This window comes from Pan troglodytes, chromosome 2 (genome assembly GCF_028858775.2).
Source record: "Pan troglodytes isolate AG18354 chromosome 2, NHGRI_mPanTro3-v2.0_pri, whole genome shotgun sequence".
Lineage (NCBI taxonomy): Eukaryota > Metazoa > Chordata > Mammalia > Primates > Hominidae > Pan > Pan troglodytes.
In genome coordinates, this window is record NC_086015.1 from 12930269 (window position 1) to 12944845 (window position 14577).

Genomic DNA, 14577 nt, shown 5'->3' on the forward strand with positions numbered 1-14577 from the left:
AAAATTAATTACTCATTCTGATATTTCTGGGGTCAGAGCATACACAAGCCTACACAACTGCAGCTTTAAAGTCTAGAACGAGGAACTTTTTCAGCTTGTCTACTATTTGGTCTTGAAACATTCTGGAAGACCACGCTTCAAGAAGCTGGATGAATGTAAGGTCTGGTACATGAACGTTACAGCTCCCCTATGGAAAGGCATTCAAATGGCCCTCTCTGATGTCCCTACTGGTCCAGGCTACAGTGGATATTAATATATAGATTACATGTGAGAAAGACTCACTGGCAAAGATTCAAAATCGAATCTTGAATTCGATGGAATTCCCAACCTTGGTCCAGGAAGATATTAATAGGCTTATTTAGAACACCTGCAATTTATTTTTCACACCTTTTAGTCAGCTTTTAGCCTTATTTTCAGGTCAAAGTTGCAGAAATGTAAGCTAATTCTGTGTGTGTGCATGCACACACACATGCACACCTTGGCCAAGCTGGTTTTTCTGTAATATCTCACTCTTGTCATTCTCTGACGGAAAGTAGCACAGCTTCTTCAGCAAAGTAAAACACTATCTTCGCATATTCCTTTTGTAGCGTCTTATTTCATTCTACTAGTAAAGAATTTACTACTGAAGCTGAAAAGTAAGATGTCAAATACCTACGGCAAATGTATGACTGGTAATGTTAGTTAGAGAAAAAACCCTCAGATTTCAGTGTCAGACAAAGTTAAGTTGAGGTACCATTTCTGTTACTTACTGTGTAATTTTGGGCCAGTTACTTAACTCTCCTCTGTGTCAATATCCTCACATATAAAATCAGGATAATGATACATGTATTCCTTAGGGCTTTTTAAAAGCTTATTCAATATAACACATTAAATATTTAGCATAGAGCTTGGTACACAGTAAATGTTCAACAAATGTCAGTTCCATTTTCATAAAACAGATTTGGGTCTGAATTATCTGAATAATTGCCTCAGCACCATGCTCCAATTTGCCCGAGAAAACCTGATTATTGTGTGCTCTATTTTAATCTTTGATTTCCACTGTTTCTATGACACCAGGGTGTAAATTCATCAGAACCAGCATGGCAGGTACACAGGGTACTGCGGGGTAGGAAAAAACGCAAACATCTGCTATAAAAATCCTGAGGATTAAGGATTACCTACAAGTGGAATTTTTCTAGTATCTAGTAGTTACCCGCCCATATTTCTTCCCTTAATTGTGGCACTAATTTGAACGTGGTTGAGTATATCCAATTTAAAACAATAACTCTTCAAGGGTAGATCACTGGAGGATCAATGCAGGACGACATGCCTACCAGACAATGGTACTAAAATAAATTCTGTCAGCTACCATGAATCTTTCCTCAAACCCCTATTTTTAGTAATCTGTAAGATGAACAATAGTTTATATGCCAAATATTTTAGCAGTTGGCTAACGTATTAGAATAGTAAAGTTCCAGGTTCCAAAAAACTCATTCAATTATGACAATGACAAAAATTATCATGTTCTGAGCAACTACCTCTACAAGCCACAGTGATAATTACTTTGTACATATTAGCTTTTTTAAATTTTTTTTTTTTTTTTTTGAGACAGGGTGTTGCTCTGTCACTCAGGCTGGAGTGCAGTGGTACAATCACAGCTACTGCAGCCTCAACCTCCTGTGCTAAAGGAATCCTCCCACCACACCTCCTGAGTAGTTACAGGTGCATACCACCATGTCTGGCTAATTTTTAAATATTTTGTAGAGATGGCATCTCCCTATGTTGCCCAGGCTGGTTTCAAACTCCTAGGCTCAAGTGATCCTCCGGCCTTGCTTGGCTTCTCAAAGTTCTGGGATTACAGGTGTGAGCCACCACATCCAGGCTTCACATTAGCTTTAATTCACAGAAGCACCCTAAGTTTTCTCCCCACTTGACAAAGGCTGAGAGAAATTAAAGTAAGTAGAAAAACAGGAATGGGAATGCAAAACTCATCTTGTTTTGCCACATTGTGCTGCTTCAATAGTGGTAGCAGAAAAATCAAATGCTACTGATTTTACCAGAGTTAAGAATACACTCTCCTGCCTACTTATCAATAAGGTTTTTGTCGCACAAACATCAACACAGTTCTGGAAAAAACAAGGCTAAGAGTTTCACTGCTCTCCACTAGAACTAAAGAAAGATAAAATGAAGAGAGCTTAAGAGAAAATAATAAAAATAACTTACTAATACATGCAAAATCCTTAACAAGAGACGAAACCAAGCAACAATAAGTTTACGTTCTATTTACAAAGCATTCACAATATATGATCATCTAATTTGCTTTGCAGACTCATCCAGGGAAGTTAGAGGGACAAACAAACAAAAAAAGCTATTATTCCATTTTTTCAATGAGGAAACTGAAACTCTGGGAGATTAAAATTCCACGTGCCAGGCACCTTTCCAGAGTCATAAAGCCAATGGCTCAGCTAACCTCCCACAATGAAACAAGGAAGACTGACTGCCAGGTACATGTATCTCAAGGAGTCATACACATTTCAAGGACTTGATGTCACAGTATCTTGGACAAAGATACATTCCCCTAAAACAAATGTTCCATTCATCCAAAAGATGGTCTGCCTCATGCACCACAACCAGTTTAAGCGCTTTTTTTTTTTTTTTTTTTTTTTTTTTGAGATGGAGTCTCGCTCTGTCGCCCAGACTGGAGTGCAGTGGCGCGATATCGGCTCACAGCAACCTCCGCCTCCCAGGTTCAAGCAATTCTGCTGCCTCAGCCTCCCGAGTAGCTGGGATTACAGGCACATGCTACTGCGCCTGGCTAATTTTTATATTTTTAGTAAAGGCCAGGTTTCACCATGTGGCCAGGCTGGTCTTCCTGACTTCAGGTGATCCACCTGCCTTGGCCTCCCAAAGTGCTGGGATTACAGGTGTGAGCCACTGTGTCCGGCCGAAGCTCTTTCAAAAATGCAAAAGATACTGAAGAACTATTTCATGTTCTCACATTTTCTCTAGAAACTTCCAACAAAAAAAAACTCACCACCTGAAACAGAATGAACCATTTAGCTTTCAGGGTATTCTAAAGTTCATAAATATTCCCACAAAAAAGGCTATAATAAAATACACACAGTAATGAGGTTTAGTAGAAAAAGATTTTGTGGCAACATTACATTCATCGAATGTCACATTTAAGTTATAAAATGAAATATAATGTCAACTTTCCAACAGCAATTATGAAGATTTTAAAAAATAGAAAGGCATCATTGACTTACAGTAAGATACTTCACTTCCAACTTAGGATATTGTTCCACTAGTTTGATGTTTTTTCTCTCAATTTGACCAGAAACGTAAACGCTTACTTAGTAATTTTTCTAATAATTCCAATACCCTCTAAATTACAAAGTTTCATTAATATATTTGTCTTCCTTACTGTCTACACCACCAAACTTCATTAACCAATTTATGATGACGATTAACACTGATGAGATGATTTCCAAAACTTTATAAAGAGTAAGGTTTAAACAGTACTTGCTCTCTTTTTTTTTTGTTTGTTTGTTTAAAGTAGATTGATATATTTACATGGTTCAAAATCAAATGACATAAAAGATGTATACTGAGTTGGCCCACTTCCTCCTTTGTTCCCATCCAACCTGTTTTCTCGTCTCCAACATGCAATCACTTTCATTAGTTTGTTGTGTATTCTTCTAGTGTTTCTTTATGCAAAACCAAACAAATATAAGTATTCCTCCCCCTTTTAGAAAAGAGGTCACATGCTATACATGCTGTTCCGAACACTGGACTTTCCCATTATAAAGGAATCCTAGTTGAAATGCTGATTTTAAAATGTTTAGATCTAGTCCTAAAAAACAACCTGCAAAAATTCTCTCTTGCTATAGCCAAATCTGTTCCCTCTTTTCTGACCACCCCAACCCACACAGTTCCTGTACCCTCACATCTTTCACGTGCAGATCAAGTGAACTAACCCAAGCCCATCTGGGCATGCTGTCTTCTGGATCCTAAAACCCCCAGAACCAGAGTTTTCTGTCCAGGAGACATTCAGGACTCTTATTTTCAGAAGAACAAATTCTAAATCTGAAAAACTTGTATTTAATATGTACACTGATAATTTTTAACTTTAAAAACATGATAGATTCTACTCTGAAAAACAGCATTGGACTGAATCTGTCTTCCATTATCCTCTAAGGTTCTGGAGCTACATGAAAACAGTGGAGTGGGGAAACTCATAAACCTGTAACTTTAATATGTCACCTGTTCATTTAACTTTTAATCTGGCTTCAGTGCCTTCTGAGATTTGGAGAACAGCAAAAACAAGCAGAAGAAAGCATTATATCTGAATTCAGAAAACTGGCTTTACCATTCATTAGGATCATGAGATTAAGTCACTTAATTTCTTTTTCGACTGACTCAATCATTGCCTTACCTGCCCCAAAACAGGGGCGCTTCAAATGCTCTTGCTGTCCTTTCTACCACAGAAGCACCATGAGCCTATTTGTCCATGTATGTCCCACCTATTCAACTGTTCAACGGTGTATTCATATAATAAAAGCTAAGCTTCCTAATTGGTGTGTTCTCTCTCTCACCCAGGGGGTAGTTGTACACTAGGCATTAATCCCTAGCCCACAGTGAGACGCAGGGTGGCTGAAACCCATGGCAGCATCATCTCTTTATCCTGGCATGCCACAGAAATACTATCATTTGCTATGTGTGCTGAAGAAAAGGATTAGGAAACATTGTATTAAAGATATAAGAAAAAGAGAGAGAGAATACATTCCTTTTAAGTCAATCACTTTAAATTCTTATAAAAAGTAAAGTGCTGTATTTTTTTAAGGAAAAAAAAATAAGAACATTAGGTTAGTTCCAAATATTGGAGTTCTCATGGATAACTACAAAAATTCAAGTTCAAAAGAGAATTAAACATTTGTGCTTACATTTAACTTACAAACTTAAGAAACAAAAGATTATCCTGAGAGTCTAATGCAAAGGAAATTCTTTTTTTTAATTAGCAAAATATCCACTGCTACAACTAGACACTAAACCAAACTCTGAAGTTAAATGGGCAGGGAAACAAAATAAGGATGCTTCATTCTGTTTTTATTCTTTCAACTGTCAGCAGTATAAATGACTGATACAAATAAAAATCAAATAATAAAATATAGGGGGATAATAGAAATCGCTTACAACACTGAACCCCACAAGGAAAAATGAAGTGAAAGACAAGGAACATCCCCAAAATGAAAATTTCCTCTACCACTTAAGCTTCAATTTGATTACAAGCGTCCTTGATAACAGAATCTGAGGGGTTGAGTATGAAGCTGGTGACGAGACTGGCATGTCTTCAGCACAGCAAGGCCAAATCTATGTAATATACTCATTAACCCCACCCTGAGAACGCCCAGTTGGACCAGATAAATAAATACCACATATCTCTAGTATGATGCTACTAAAGGAATTTGGTCTTGACTGGTAGTCCCTTCTAAGTTTGAATCTTTTCCTGATTTCTATGGTATCAGTTACCAGAATCAAATGGGTGTCTCTCTTGACTAAGTTTCAGCGTCATTAAATAACACTGGCACTAAGCAATGATTCTGATAGGTAGGCATTTTAAATCAGTACAATTCATTCAGAGGGCAATGCCTACATATCAGAATAATAAAGATAAGTGGCCAGGTACGGTGGCTCATGCCTGTAATTCCAGCACTTTGGGAGGCCGAGGTGGGTGGATCACTTGAGGTCAGGAGTTTGAGACCAGCCTGGCCAACATGGTGAAACCCTGTCTCTACTAAATGTACAAAAAAAAAAATTAGCCAGGCGTGGTGGCACAGGCCTGTAATCCCAGCCACTTGGGAAGCTGAGGTAGGAGAAATGCTTGAACCTGGGAGGTGGAGGTTGCAGTGAGCCAAAATCGCACCACCGCACTCCAGGCTGGGCAACAGAGTGAGACTCCGTCTCAAAAAAATGAAAAAAAAAGTATTCAATAGAAACAAAGGAAGAGCTTTACCATAGCATCAGGTACATAAGTAGAACACTGGGAAAAATGTAGAGCTCTAACAGAAACTGAAGGGTCTGGTAAATTATAGTGCAGAGACATAACAGAATACTGTACTCATTAAAAAATAACAATTATAAACATAAGCTATTATGTTGGTGCAAAAGTAACTGTGGTTTCAATTACTTTTGTGCCAACCTATAGAAACGTAACATTTATGACATACCATTAAGTGAAAGACCCGAACAAAAAATGGTATGTGTGTGTGCATGCGTGTGTGTGTGTGTGTGTGTGTAAAATAAACCCTATATATTTTTAAAAATATCTTTTCAAAATGACTCATTACCAAACTTCTCATTTTTAAAGTTTCCCCATCTATTCTATTTACTCAGTTAAATTTTTCATTTCTTAACTCTCCTATGCACCATGTCTTTCTGATCATTTCTCTTTTCCAATATAGTTGTTTTTATCTCCTTTACTCATCGTCTTGACAAAAATTTCACTGTCTATCATGCTTTCTTTTCCAACGGTAGGAAAAGTATCTACATAAAGGCTATAGAGTAGAGACCAAACTCATCCTCTGATCCCTGCACTACCTTCCGAAATCCTGCCTTGTTATCACTGTGAAGAAGACCCAGCAGTAAAAGGGGACTGAAATGTAAGAGTGACACACCATGCCATGCCTCAAAGCTACATTCTAATTATTTCTGCCTATCTATCTACATGTGCATATGAAGTAGATATTTAAAATAATCAACTACTGCATGTTTCTTACCTATTGCATGAATCTGATTCTGATGAAGAAAGAACTTCTTGAATATCAACACAGCTAGAAGAATCCTCTTCTCTGTCAGGTTCCAATTCCTCTGGGGAGTCCAGCTTTGATTGAGAAAAGTGGTTTGTTACTGAGGTCATATTCTCTTCCTGTCCTAGGAAAAAATAAATTTAAGAGTACCTTAAAATCTACAACTTCTGTATGCCTATTACTTCTGCAACACTTAATACTGCCATGTGCACTTAGTAAAGTTGAAGTATACATCACATAGATTCTAGAACTCTAGTGACAGCCAGAGAGCAAGAATTAACACTACAATGGTGCGATCTAATTATACTGTCCAGCCCATGTTTTTCCAAGATTAATTAGTTTAAAAATAAAATTTATTTTAAAACCAGAAGCAGGAAGAATCTTGTAATTCTAATGAGGCCTCTATTAACATATCACTAAGGAATTCTTGCGTATTTCATAGATCAGAGAACACTGACAAACCAACATAAGAAGTATAACCAAAAAAAGACTACAGATTCAACTAATAAGACAACCACAATATTTGCTACTATTATATGATAATGAATCTATCTGGACATTTTTCTAAACCTGTTAAATAGAATCTAATTATTCTCTATGGAAAAGGACAACTAATCAGACATAAGGAACATTTCCATTTGATCCAATACACATCACATTTCCATGCATTCTTTGTCATATTCTCAGATTTCAAGGTCTCTTATTGCAGATAAAAATAAAGACCCCAAAAAGCTGGAAGGATGCAGTGTTTACAAAAATGTGGCATATGGGTATGGCCAATTTTCTACAAATATGAGTGGAAGAATATCTGTGAAAGATTCTTTAGTGCCCAGGATTCTCCCACTCATCATGAACGCTGCTGGGATTTTCATCTGTGCTGTCCTTAACTTTCAGGAACTGAGGAGGTACTTCACATGCAAGCTACATGTGCTAATAATACTACAGAGCTCCTTTCATGTGTTTCCTCACAGAGAAACGGAGCTTTCACACATCACTCATCAAGCACTTGTAGAGGCAAGTGGTCTTCAACAAAGCACACTAAAAATACAATTGTCAAGGTTTGGTTATACAGAGAGAATTTATGGGGAAAGAACATAACAAATTCTTCAAAAAACCTTGCCAAGTTCATACAGTTAAATTTTTTTCAGAAATAGTTCTAAGTTTTTGTTACACTGAGAGAACAGCATACTTCACAAGAGTATAATTCCTAAAAATATGCTCCTAATGTCATCTGGCTGTCAATAAACTATCATTAGCAAAACAAAACAGCACCCTCTAACGTATATCTGGAAAAGGGAAAACGAATTTAGCCAGGATGACCATCCTGAACCTCTAGGAACTCCTCTTGTAAACAGATACCAGAATCACATTAAGAGGAGCCAATCCCCCAGTCAACTCGGTTCACCCAGGGACTATATTACTCAACTAGTGAGGCGCATGCAAGCAAGCTAGCAAACCAGGGAACAGGAATTCAACTTAAAACAATCTTTTATTTTTGCACATTGTCTGTATTCTTTTCTTACTTCTTCCACTCTTACATACACTTCTAGAAGATATATTCCCTCTTGGGAACAAACAGCATTCAATAATCTGTGGGCATAAAAAATAAGTTATCCTTCCTACCTGCCCTTAGATCTCAGAATGCAGGACTCCAAAATAGAGCCCCGAGAGTGAGGCTCAGACATCAGAGCTCCCCAGAGACACACAACAAAAACAGGCTAAGTTTTCACTTGACAGAATATGCAACTTGTTCACTTACATGAGCACTTCAATGTTCTAAAGAGCAACAATTATATTGGTTGTACGATGCTATACAAAATCCATCTTTTCAGTCAGTCTGTGTCTGTCTTCATCTCTCTCACATACCTTATCCTCTCAGACATCTCATTCATGCACAGCAATCTAAAAGCAGCAATCACCTTTGAACCCCAGAAAGAGTAATATTGATGTTCATAAATACATACAAGCCATCAATGACATTCAGGAGAGGTTCAGCTAATTAAAAAAACTTTTCTTAATGGGAAATATTCAGTCAGATTTTCTCAAGTGCTAAACTAGTTTCTAGAAATATCCTTTAACAATTGCATGAACAAGTTCGAGTTGTTCAATGACCATGAGTTACATACTGAGGCAGCACTTTATGCACAAATTGTTTATTAGTCACTAGGGAAATGCAAATCAAAACCACAATGACATACCACTTCACATCTACAATTTTTAAAAAATTTAAAAATCAGAAAATAACAAGCGTTGATGAGGATGTGAAGAAGTTGGAACCCTCATGCTTCGCTGGTGGGAATGTAAGATAATGCAGCCACGATGGAAAAGTTTAACAATTCCTCAAAAGGTTCTAAACATAGAACCAGCATATGAATCAGAAATCGCACTCTAAGCTGAAACTTAAATATCTGACCACCAATGCTCATAGCAGCATTATTTATAATAACCAAAAGGTGGAAATAACCATAGCAGATAAATGGATAAACAAAATATGACATATACATACTATGGAATACTGTTTAATCAAAAATTTTAAAATATTTTAAAATTTTAAAATATGCTACAACATTGAAGGACTCTGAAAACATTATGCTTAGAGAAAGAAGCCAACACACAAAGACAAATATTATACAATTCCATTTATATGAGGTACCTGGAATGGGCAAACTCATAGACACAGAAAGTGGAATTGTTATTACCAGGGCTATGAGGCAGAGGGGACGGAAGAGTTGCTATTTCATGAGTGCAAAGTTTGTGCTGGGAATGATGAAAATGTTTTGGATATAGACAGTGGTGATAGTTACACAATATTGTGAATGTACTTAATGCCAATGACTTGTACATTTATGAAGGGTTAAAAAGATAAACATTGTGTTATGTATATTTTACCACAATATAGAAAAACATAATAAGGAATTTTCTTGCGCACTTTCCCCCATTATGATTCTTTTTTGTTCACTGGTCCAAAGCCCAGGCAATAGAATTAAAATATTAATTTCAAATTTTAAAATGGATCAAAGTTAAGGAACGTGCTCTGTATTAGCCTACCAGGTATGTTAGCTTTAGACTGTTTGGCAGAACATTTCATCCAAAGTAAACACTAGTGTTCTATCACAAAAATAATTCACTCTCTTTACAGGATCTCCACCAATAAATTCTATACCTAGAAAACATCCTGAAGCTTAAATAACAAAGAAATTTATGATTTATCATTAACTGAAAGGACGATAGACAAAAAGAGATTGTTTCTTCAGGACATTCTTCCAACCATCTTCCCCATAGTAATAAATCTAGTTTACAAACTGCTACATGAAGTTTGCCTAAAAATACTTTTTCTCATTTCAAAGAACTAGGAACTCCAAAGTAAATTTCTTTGGTTTAATTTTTTCATATTAAAAGTAAATAATGAAATTCGACATATGTCTGTTTTTAATTATAGTCTCTTACCCGTGCATACAGAAGATAGCTTTTCTGTAGATTCATCTTCTTTTGTTATTGTTACTGTTTTTTGTGACATTCCAGCAATTTTCTTGTATCCTTTTCTAGCCTGATCCACCAGAAGCTGAAATTCACTCTTATGTTTTTTACCTGAAATTCAAAAGATCTTCTCAGTAAAGCTAGGACTATGAAAGTTAACCATCTACAACTGACAAACTGAATATCAAGAGGTGTACAAGGGATGGGCATGGTGGCTTACGCCTGTAATCCCAGCACTTCAGGAGCCTGAAGTGAATGGATCACTTGTCAGGAGTTCGAAACCAGCGTGGCCAACATGGTGAAACCCCATCTCTACTAAAAATACAAAAAAAATTAGCCGGGTGTGGTATCACACGCCTGTAATCCCAGCACTTTGGGAGGCCGAAGTAGGTGGACCATTTGTCAGGAGTTCGAGACCAGCCTGGCCAATATGGTGAAACCCTATCTCTACTAAAAGTACAAAAAAATTAGCCAGGTGTGGTATTGCGTGCCTATAATCCCAGCTACTTAGGAGGCTGAGGCACAAGAGTCACTTGAACCTGGGAGGCAGAGGTTTCAGTGACCCGAGATTGCACCACTGCACTCCAGCCTGGGCAACAGGGCGAGACTCTGTCTCAAAAAAAAAAAACAAAAAACAAAAAACAGAGGTGTACAAGCTTGCTCAAGAACAGCATCCTTAGGAATCACTTGCAATAAATTTAAAAGCTGCCAAGCATAAGAATACAAAGGGCTGGAGTGTCATGGAACCTTCTTTTTATCTTCTCCCTTCCTCAAATACAAATATGGAAACATGATATTCCTAGTTAGCTACTCTAGGTTTCTTCCCAAACTCCATTCTCTAGAAAGGCTTTTACATAATCATAAGAGCATGAAAGATGCCCGCTTTCTTAAATATATACAAATGATACCATTCTAACTTCCAAGATACAAGAGTACTAAGAGTATTCACTGAATCTAAAATAGAAGCCTCTAGGAAAGTTGAATCATAATAACAAAGGATGTCCGTCTACTCCAGCTCTCCTTTTTTTCTTCACATTTCCGGCCGGTTTCCCAGTAGAGCCCCTTTAAGATTCTAAGATCTCTCCCAACCAATTCTACCTTATCTTACGATACTATACTAACTCTAATCTTTATTTACTACCATTTTAACACCTTTGAATATAATTAACCCTGACCTCAAGATCATCATTATTAATGTACCAATTTGTTCAATAAAGAACAGCCAGTCATCATTACTGTATGGACTTTAGGGCATGTATTTGTGATTCTGAACCATGCAGCTGAGGTCACAGTTTACTTATCTAGCAACGTGAAATACTTAGGCCACAGTCCAAAGTAATGTCATAAATCCTGTAAAATTTTTAGGGAGAACCATACTACAAATGGTTAAAACAAAATTTTGACACTGTTTTCATACAAAAATCAACAATGTACTTTTTATCACTTGGTTTCTTCCATTTTCCTTAGCATAATACTAAGGCATAGGGAATTTACTGGGTGTAGGGAAAAAATTGTGCTTCAGTTGAACTATGGCATTGTCTAAATCTACTCTCCCAAGATTCCAGCCATTCACTGCCTTTGAGCTATGGTATAACTCTGTATGTTGTAGATAACTGAGAGCAATGGAAAATAATTCTTGTCTATAGATATGCAAAATCCTGTTGGGTGGAGGTTCAATTGACTTTCCTCCTCCAATGTGGAAGAAGCCAGTTTTTTGCCCATTCTACATTCATTTCAACGTTCCTCATCTGTAAATGTGATGATTCTTTGGCTCCTTCTTTGATCACCTCATAATATCAGTCTTCTCTCTACTACTGAGTTTAAATCTTTAATAAAAACACACGTTCATTTTACATCCATATGAGAATGATGTTACTTGTTTTTGAAAATTATCTTTTAACACAAAAAGAGAAAACACTAAATTGTGACGCACAAGGAAGAAAATAGTTGGATTCCTATACATGAATATTGACAGGCACAGCAAAGACATTCAGGAAAGAATGCTCCTAATTACAATATTTTTATGTGTATGGTACATGTATGAAAACTTCTGGTGAAACTAATGTTGGGCTATAAAATGTATGGCATATTTTAAATAAAAGACCAATTAAAATGTCAGCAAAAGAAATATATGCTGGCCGTAAAGATCACTGGAAAAAACTAACTCTTTACAAACAAGTGAGATCCTATCTAGGATACAAGCTAGGTGATTTCTTTGAAGTCCTATTTCACTCTATGCACTTGAGGATAATTATCTTGTATTTCTCTGGCTGCTTGGAATCAATGGGCTAACACTACCACCATCATTACGTAGTTTCTATTAGGCGAGGGTGACACAGTACTGTGGGATCTACATAATTTAGTTAGACCAGGTCTAAGCTATTTTCCTACTAAGGCCACTCCACTGTACACATAAAGACTGGAGATTTAAGAATTAGTCAAGAAATTTGCTAAAGTAATCACATTAACAGTTAAGGAGACTTAATGACTTATTATCTTCTGAAGTAATAAAATCCCAGATTTAAATCTAATTACCCCACAGCTAGGCTGGAAACCAAAAGCAAATGGCAGCCACTACTCTGGCTTTAGCCAGAGAATTCCAATAACCCCTACTCAGAAAATGAAAAATGTCAACAGATCAAGACTAGTAACATTGTTCCCACTTACTTCTTCACTTCATTTTAGAAGATCTGCCATTTGGCAAGGAGTACTGCAGAGTTTAAAATCTCAGTTCTGGTGGGCATGTGTCCTGAATTTACCTCTTAAAAGTTTTAAGTGGCTCAGCTAGTCGTGGGAGTGTCCATGACTAAGTACACATTCAATCAACTCATTTTCTTCCAGATTTTGAATACTTGAATCATACCATCCTTTGTGCCTCTCCAAGTTTAAATGTAATCTTTTTTAGTACGAAGTCAAGCCCTTTACTCCCTGATCACTTTAACTACTCTTCTTTAGACCAGCCCTTACAGTCAGAGTGTCTCTGGGTCTGCCCAAGAACCCAGAACCCAGTGGTACAAAAGACTAAAAACAGGCTCTCTCAAGAGTAGAAAAGACTCACACCCTTCTACAGTGATGCCACTGAGATACTACTTCTACTTTAAATCAAGAAATGAGTTTGGAGTCAGTGTTTTCCAAAGTAAAATCCCATATATTTCTTTCACCATCATATCACCTATGATAGCCAACCAGCTAAATGTGGATGAAGAATAGAGTTTAACAGTTATGGCTAATGCTCACTACAGGCTTATTCATCTAGCCCTGAACTGACTAGTGACACTTTAATTTCATGATCATAATTCTCAAATGGGCATTCAATACTGCTATAAAACTCTTGCACCTTTCTCTAGTAAAGTTTGCTCTACTATTCTCCAAAATATCTATCTCACACTTTCTTCTCTTCATTCAAATATTCGACACTCCCCATGTGGCCCCTCTTAGTTGGCCTCACACTGCTTTGAAAAATATAGAATCATTCTAACAGAAACTCTGTCATCTTCCAAGCACCAGTATACCTTGTCTGTGCACTTATGATCTATTTTCCTTGTTCTTACCATGAAACAACTGTCCTTGCTATAATTAAAGGCTAACCTCTAACTTATGCTCAGGATTCCATCATGAAGCTGTGAACAGAGAGACTGTGCCTTTGAACCTAGAGTGTGAATTATGAAAATAACTCAGTAAATCCAGACCAGCATCTTTTTCTTAATGAAATAATAAAGAGAATAGAAAGTATCAGAATGCGTTAAAAATGGAAAAGGTAAATACCATTTTGTGAAGCTTTTGTTTCAGTCATGTGTATGTATACAGTTAGTAGTAATATAAAATTTATCTCTCACTGTGGGTTGTAGTCAAAAAGGTCAGAAAGCCACTGAGTTAAATATCTCCCAATTTAAATAACAAAGTTAAAAAAACAAGCAAACAAAACCCTCCCTTGACCCAACACCCCCCTCCAGCTATGACCCTATTTTTCTGCTCTCCTTAACACAGTAAAACCTCCCCCGAAAAGTTGTCTACCTTAACGGTCTCATTTCCTCACCTCCAATTTGGTCTCAATCAATTCTAAACACTTCTGACCTCTCTAATAAGGCTGGTCTTGTCAAGGTTTGCTGCTTCCAAGCTGTGAAACCCCTGTTCCCTTCTATCTCTGTGAAATGTAATGTTGTCTGTTCACAGCAACGTTTGGCCTAAGTCATGATTTGTTTTCTCTCTATCTCAGAGATCACAGTCCTGTGCTACCTGTTTCCCATTATCTGAAAAACCATTCAACATTCACCTGGTTTTCTAGATTTTTTTTTTTTCATGGAGGAGAGTAAAT

At 36.9% G+C, this 14577-nt stretch overlaps 1 protein-coding gene across 3 annotated transcripts in view; it reads right to left on the reverse strand.

Annotated features, from left to right (window-relative positions):
- RAD18 (RAD18 E3 ubiquitin protein ligase) overlaps positions 1-14577 on the reverse strand; it is a 192245-nt gene that overhangs the window by 119174 nt on the left and 58494 nt on the right. For all 3 annotated transcript variants that reach the window (XM_063805301.1, XM_054680365.2, XM_009444809.5), the window contains exons 10-11: positions 10233-10373; positions 6756-6909 (exon numbers count right to left, since the gene is read on the reverse strand). In XM_063805301.1, the coding sequence (XP_063661371.1) occupies positions 6756-6909; positions 10233-10373 (295 nt within the window). The remainder of the gene's footprint in view (positions 1-6755; positions 6910-10232; positions 10374-14577) is intronic.